The sequence below is a fragment of the Pygocentrus nattereri genome, chromosome 10, assembly GCF_015220715.1.
Source record: "Pygocentrus nattereri isolate fPygNat1 chromosome 10, fPygNat1.pri, whole genome shotgun sequence".
In the NCBI taxonomy this organism is placed as follows: domain Eukaryota; kingdom Metazoa; phylum Chordata; class Actinopteri; order Characiformes; family Serrasalmidae; genus Pygocentrus; species Pygocentrus nattereri.
Genome location: NC_051220.1, coordinates 4,002,501 through 4,010,000, shown reverse-complemented (window position 1 = coordinate 4,010,000; position 7,500 = coordinate 4,002,501). Strand labels below are relative to the sequence as shown.

The 7,500-nt window shown below is 45.9% G+C and overlaps 1 protein-coding gene across 11 annotated transcripts in view; it reads left to right on the top strand.

Moving 5' to 3' along the window:
• Window positions 1–7,500, top strand: part of birc6 (baculoviral IAP repeat containing 6) — a 193,601-nt gene that overhangs the window by 96,809 nt on the left and 89,292 nt on the right. For all 11 annotated transcript variants that reach the window (XM_037542199.1, XM_037542191.1, XM_037542197.1 and 8 more), the window contains exons 62-64: window positions 584–780; window positions 1,762–2,062; window positions 4,743–4,960. In XM_037542199.1, the coding sequence (XP_037398096.1) occupies window positions 584–780; window positions 1,762–2,062; window positions 4,743–4,960 (716 nt within the window). The remainder of the gene's footprint in view (window positions 1–583; window positions 781–1,761; window positions 2,063–4,742; window positions 4,961–7,500) is intronic.

Here is a 7,500-nt window from a genome sequence, read left to right as displayed (position 1 = left end):
GGTCCTTGATCGGTTACGTATCCAGTTCGTGGTCATGTGACAATGTTACGCTCAGACCGGAATTCATGTGTTTGTTATGCTGCACGTGACCATCATTCAGCGTTACCATGGCAACAGCACCGAAACGGTGCCTGTAAACGGTGGAAAAGCCCATCTGAGCGTCACATTGAGGTCACGTGGCCACGGATCGGATACGTATCCGATCTAGAACCACATATGAAAGTTGCTCAGTTCGGATTTGAAAAGATCAGATTTGCGTCCACGCAGCCCTGAAAACGTCAGATCTGAGTCACAATAGGGCAAAAAATCTGATGTGTGCCACTTCAGCCTGATAACGTGAGCATAGCGTTTGTATGTAGTCTGCCATGGTTTTTATGCAAATGCTGAAATTAATTGAAAAAGGTTCACTTTAGGGTTACAAAGAATTTTAAATGAATACCAGATGAATTCATATAGAATTGTCTCTGGTCAGTTAAACAAAAGAAAGCATCTTCAAAGCATCTGCAGTGGACCATTAACGTCAAGAGTTACCAGTTACTTGTAGCCACATTGCTTATTGTTTGGTTGAACTTTGTCTTTGCAGAGCACTGCGAGATGCTGAGCAGTTGTCCAGAGGATGAGCCCATGACCCCGGGCGAGGAGTGTTTGGATGCAGCCATAGACGAGTCTCTCCTGGAGACGAGCCCCATCCAGTCCCCCCTGCAGGTGTTTGCAGGAATGGGAGGCCTGGCCCTCATTGCAGAGAGACTACCCATGCTCTACCCTGATGTCATCCAACAGGCCAGTGCTCCACGTAACCACACGCATGCACACATCACTGTGAACTACCTTTGGTTCCAGTGATAGTGAAGTGAAGGTCATCGTGTAACACCTTTTCTAGGATAGACAGTTCAGTCAGCTTTTTTTCTTCTTTTCCTGTATTAAAAATAGAAGTTTTAGGTCATTTTGATAGAAACTAGAATCTGCACATCTTTCATATGTAGCAGTAACATGCATTGCATACACTGATCAGGCCTAACATCATGACCACCTCCCTGTTTCTACACTCACTGTCCACTTTATCAGCTCCACTTACTGCATAGCTGCACTCTGTAGTTCTACAGTTACAGACTGTAGTCCATCTGTTTCTCTGATACTCTGTTACCCTGTTCTTCAGTGATCAGGACCCCCATGGACCCCCACAGAGCAGGTACTATGTGTGGTAGTGTGTGTTGTGCTGGTACAAGTGGGTCAGACACAGTCTTTAAACACTGTGTCCACTCACTGTCCGCTCTATTAGACACTCCTGCCTTGTTAGAACTACAAAGGGTGGCACCTATACAGTAAGTGGAGCTGATAAAAAGGACAATGAGTTTAGAAACAGGGATGTGGTCATGTTGTGCCTGATTGGTGTAAATACCTAGGATTATTGTGTATCGAGTCTTTTGCCTTCTTCAAAGTACAGCACATCATTCAGACGCACAGCTGAGCATTAGAACATGCACCTAAAATGATCTGCATTGAATGATCAGGTAAAGGAGTTTGGACACGTCACCCAGCCTTGTCAATTCGTTATTAAAAATGCCGTGATGCATATCCCACGTCCTGTTTTTCATAAATTCGTAAATGCTGATGAACGTTCACTCCCCTTGCTTTTTTGTTCCTTTTCCAAGGTGATAGTGACGCCCTTTGTGCCTTTTGAGCTTGAACTAGTCAGCGTTTTGTGCCTCTGTGTGTACGTATGCATTCTTGCATCTGCTGAACTTGTATTGTCCCGTGCAGGTCAGTGCACCCGTAGTGCCATCCACAACGCAGGAGAAACCCAAGGACAGTGACCAGTTCGAATGGGTCACCATCGAGCAGTCAGGCGAGCTGGTGTACGAGGCTCCCGAGAACATCGCGGCTGAGCCGCCGCCAATCAAGTCTTCTGTGCAGACCACTTCACCCATCCCCGCCCACTCGCTGGCCGCCTTCGGGCTTTTTCTGCGGTTGCCAGGCTACGCAGAGGTGCTCCTAAAGGAGCGTAAACATGCGCAGTGCCTGCTGCGCTTAGTGCTGGGTGTGACTGATGATGGCGAGGGAAGTAAGTGAACCCCGACTTCTATTTAGTTATTTATTTATTTTTTATACACATGAGCAACACAGTCAGACTTCCTTAATTCTGAATTAACTCGCCATGGAAGAAGCGCTTCTTAACATAGTTACTTCAAGTTAAGCCAACCTTTTGACAACCTGTTTTTCATTGGTTAATTCATGAGAAGTGACGCATGATGATAAAGCTTTTCCATCGCAGTTAAAACATTCCGGAATACAGTCCGGCATCTGAGCACAGCCTGATTATGTTGAAATAATGTCTTATTTGTGACGTAAAACTTCTTTATCATTGCATAGCTACACCGATCAGGCGTAACGTTCTGACCACCTCCTTGTTTCTACGCTCACTGCCCACTTTATCAGCTCCACCTACTATATAGCTGCACTTTGTAGCTCTACAGTTACAGACTGTAGTCCATCTGTTTCTCTGATACTCTGTTACCCTGTTCTTCAGTGGTCAGGACCCCCATGGACCCTCATAGAGCAGGTACTATTTGGGTGGTGGGTCATTCTCAGCACTACAGTGATACTGATGTGGTGGTGTGTTAGTGTCCACAGTGTCCACTCACTGTTCGCTCTATTAGACACTCCTACCTTGTCGGTCCACCTTGTAGATGTAAAGTCAGAGACGACAGCTCATCTGCTGCTGCACAGTTTGTGTTGGTCATCCTCTAGTCCTTCATCAGGTGGACTATTCTCAGTCCAGCAGTGACACTTAAAAACTCCAGCAACACTGCTGTGTATGATCCACTCGTACCAGCACAACACACAATAACACATCACCATCACCACATCAGTGTTACTGCAGTGCTGAGAATGACACACCACCCAAATAGTACCGGCTCTGTGGGGGTCCATGGGGGTCTTGACCACTGAAGAACAGGGTAACAGAGTATCAGAGAAACAGATGGACTACAGTCTGTAACTGTAGAACTACAGAGTGCAGCTATACAGTAAGTGGAGCTGATAAGATGGACAGTGAGTGCAGAAACGAGTAGGTGGTCAGAATGTTATGCCTGATCGGTGTACATCTTATGCTGTATACAGTCACTGGGTCCAACTCCTCTGTGATTGTAGCCTCTCGCTTCCATTCATACAGCTGTTGGACTATAGATGGCTTGATGGGTCTAACTAGAATTCAATAATCACTTTGACGGGACCATAAAAGAGATTTTCCTCTGAATTTCCCTTTTTAATTTTCCTTTACTATGCATGTTTCAGTTAGAGAGACACCTTACCTGAAGATACTAATATATGAAACCTAATGGGAACCCGTTTTCATGATTCTGTTCGCATAATGTGAAGCAGGGCCCTCGTTTACTTTCATTCATTAGAAGCAGCCTTTAGTGGCTGCCCTGTTTATTATAGCGGGAGAGATGTGGGAGAATTCATTGTTACTATTTTCATCATATCCATTTCTCGGGGACTGGGAATCTGTTAGAAAGCAATGTTTTCGGCTGGTTCTTTGTGACCCCAGCATCTTATTTGCACCAAGCTAAACATAATTCAGCACCTAAGGGAACTTGAGGCCTGCTGACTCGGTGCTTTGCTTTGGTCTGGATTTGTTGAAAAGTTGAAATCAGAGATGGCTGATCGGGCGGAGAGCCGACTGATGGGGACCACGCTTTGTAGTCCATGATTTTCTCAGCATGGTGATTCTCCTGTGGCTTAATCTCAGCCTTCTGCACAGCTCTCAGCACTCGCTCTTGTTTTAGCCCCTGGGCTGGTGCAGTAGCGGCCCATGCTGACCCACCTGGCCCTCGCTAGCGCAGTGTGTTTAAATACCGCCCCTAAAATGAGGATACATTCAGCTCACGATTTCACCTCTGGTGGGCAGCAGTCACAACTGGCCTAATTATTGATGGCACATTTGCCCAGCGGGTACCGCTCTCTCACTCCCTCTCCCTTGTTCTCATACACACACACACACACACACACACACGCGCGCACACACACACGCAAGCAAACAAAGGAGCCAAGCACCCTCTTCATCTTCTGCATTTGCCTAGTCCTCATTGTCCCCTTACGCTCCCAGTGTGTCTCCACCGTCAACTATTGATTAGTTAAATGTGTTCTTGCCCAGCTGATCGGCCTAATTGTGCATAGATGAGCTGAGCGCTTCCCGCCGTGCATTGCTGACACTTCTGGTTGCTGGTAGTGTGGATGATTTGAGTGACATGTTTGTTGATTGGTTTACTCTGTAATTGACTGGTCGGGACTGGATAATAATGATTAATGATGATGAGGAGTGCCTCTTGCTGCATAGCTCGTTTATATAGTCGAGTAGACCCTTCTTTCATGTGTGCTTTCTGATGCCGTGAGACCACCCTTAATTTAATTTCAAGTCAAAACGGCCGTAGAAGTTCTGCATTTCCTATTTTGTTAAATTATTATTAGACAGAGAAGATGGGTCATAATCCACAGGTGTTTGTCTCTTCTTCCACTGCAAGAAGACACTTTGGGTCTGAAAGAATGTGCAGGATGACATCACTGAGGAAAGGATGGGGGGGTCTAACCTGATATTCCTGCTCAAGTATTAACTTTAGACCATGTCTTGGCTAATTTGGTTTTCCTTTGAAGCGTGAATGGGAGCTGTTTACTAAGAAGTGCTGTTAAATCTGGTCCAGTGGAATCCTCAAAGCGCCTCTACTCTCTCCCCTTCTTCTCAGGTCACATCCTGCAGTCTCCCTCGGCTAACGTCCTCCCGACGCTGCCGTTCCACGTGCTCCGTGCGCTCTTCAGTGCGACACCCCTGACCACGGATGACGGCCTGCTGCTGCGACGCATGGCCCTGGAGATCGGAGCCATCCACCTGATCCTGGCCTGCCTGTCTGCCCTAAGCCACCACGCCCCCCGCGTGCCAAGCAACAGTGCCAGCCAGAGCGAGGTACACCCACGTCTCGGACATTTTCAGCGTCACCTGCTCACTGTAACGTTTACGCTTTGCAGGACACTACGCTACCAACATATGCAAGTACAGAGGCTCCTGTAGTAATTAACATTTAGCTACTGCAGCCCCGTCACTAAGCTGAATAGCTTGTGGAACAGTTGGGCTACAAGCATCACAAACTAGGCCCAGTCCCATTTCACCCCTCGCCCCTACCTCTGAGCCCTTAGCCCTCTGTTTTGCTTGTTCACGTCTAGGGGTGGGGTGTCCCGATTCTTGTTGAGATAGAGGGGTGGGGTGAAGTGTTGGGGCTACATGACCCTCCAAACGGAGGTTTTTCAGAGACTCCAGACAGAGAGATATGAGAAAAACAGAAAAAGCTGCGAGACGGAGAAGAAGAGACCAAAGAAACCCCCAAATGTGAGAATTTTCTCTGTTAAAAAGTCACGATCACCACCGTTTTATCTTAGTTTAATGTGGTTTCAGTGGATTTTGGTCATTTTTTTCTTCATAACAAGCATAAAAATCACTAATAGCATGCGAATGTCTGTGTAGCTAGCTAGCTAACTTTCCCGTTCCACCTTAAATAGTCCAGCAGTTCTGACGCCTGAAGCTCCAGAATGTAACTGCTGCTCCATTTAAGGTGGAACGGGAAAATTCTAACAGGAATCTGGAGAATATCTGACTTCAGCTTCACATCACTGAAGAATTAGGGGGGGTGATAATAAATAATTGCCCCCCTCTTTGAAGGCGTCTGATCCCTAAATGTAACTAAAGCCCAGCAGTGAGGAGCCGAACTTTCCCCTCCTCTGCTGTCCCTGCAGACGGGCCGCTTATTGAAGTGCTGTTAATGAAGTTATGATTTATTTATTTGTTTTTATTTGAGGTTTGTCCCATTTTGTGGGGCAAGATTTCAACCACTACCCCCTGTAGCTCAGATCCAAGGGTGACACTCGAAAACAAGGGGTAGGGGTAAAAAGAAGAAATGGGACTGGAGCCTACTGGAGCTTTGCCCACGTAGATTAATCATTTGTTGCAGTGAATTGACTTTTAGCTTAATCTACTTTGCTGAGAAAAGCTACGGTAGCAGGGAACCTTCAGACCATATTGACCCCATCAAGAACTTCAACCGTGATGGTTCTTGCCTGTTATAGTTTTATGTAAGTCTTATATTTTTATACTGAACTCCACGTAGACGGGGCAGTGTAGAGCCTACGTCTCGGTCAACGTTTCTTATCCGTTTTCTCTTAAGAAGGAAGACTTTTATACTAGAAATACGAACAATACTAATAATATCGTTCAAATTCTCTCAGCACATTTGACTGAAATGCTCATCACATCCCTACTGCGTTCAGACGATAAGAGTCAAATTCTCCGAATAATTCAAGCTTTACACTTCAGATGTGATCTGAATTATAGATTATTAGGTTGCAGGGTTACAGTCTATACTGGCTTTGCACAGTGAAACTAGTTGCTTGAAATCTGCAAGAAACTGAATGACACTTGGTGGCATAATATAAAGCGTCCTGCAACACATCTGAAACTCCCGCAGCTGCATCTCAGCTTTGTTAAGCAAGTTTCGTGAAACAGCCAATGACTGAAATGTTCATCCCTATTACATAACTGCATTCAGATAATAGGATGGCCAAATTCTCTGAATAATTTGAGATTTACGCTTCAAATGTGATCAGAATTCTAGATTATTAGGTTGCGAGGTTACAGTCTATGCCGGCTTTACACAGTGAAACTAGTTGCTTGAAATCTACAAGAAACCGAATTACACTTGTAATACACGAATTACACAAAGTGTCCTGCATCGTGTTTGAAAGTCGGCTGCGACAGCCGCATCTCGGCTTTGTTGGACGTTTCATGAAACAGCCGATCGAAACACCAACAGAGTATCGCATGAATATTTCAGATGACATTATTTCAAACCACTAATTTAATGGCATCTGTGAACGAGAAAATGAAACAGAAGATGGCTTATTGCGACTAATTACATGATGTGGGTCACCATGTGAGGCTTAACAGTCCGACCTGTGCACTTCCAGCTGTGAAAAACCTTAACATAGTTGTGAACTGCTGTCTTCTTCCTTTGTGTTCCGTGTCGCGGTAACTGGGAATTGACCCGTGCACGTAGAGGTCAGAATAGCCAACACTGGGGAAGCCATTCTAGTATGCAAAGGGAAGCCATTTCCAACTGTGTCAAATCAGCCTTGACAATTGACTGCTGAAAGGTTGCCAGACCCTCTCTTCTTCTTCCCTCTGTTCCATACGGTGGGAATTGGCGGCAGTAGTGTGGAAGGATACTCTGCGTTGGGTTTAATGGACTCGTTTTTATTTCCGTTTGAGATGCTTCATTTTTATTAAGGGCCGTGGCAGCCAGACGGCTCTACTCAGGCCCTCGAACGACACCTCTCACAGCGTGTGTGTGTTTGGGAGAGGGAGGAGTGTGTGTCTCCTCTGCCCCCCTGCCTCTGGTTGCGAACACGTTTCAACATACTGTTGCACCAGAACCCTGAAATTTCCTGCTTTGCACT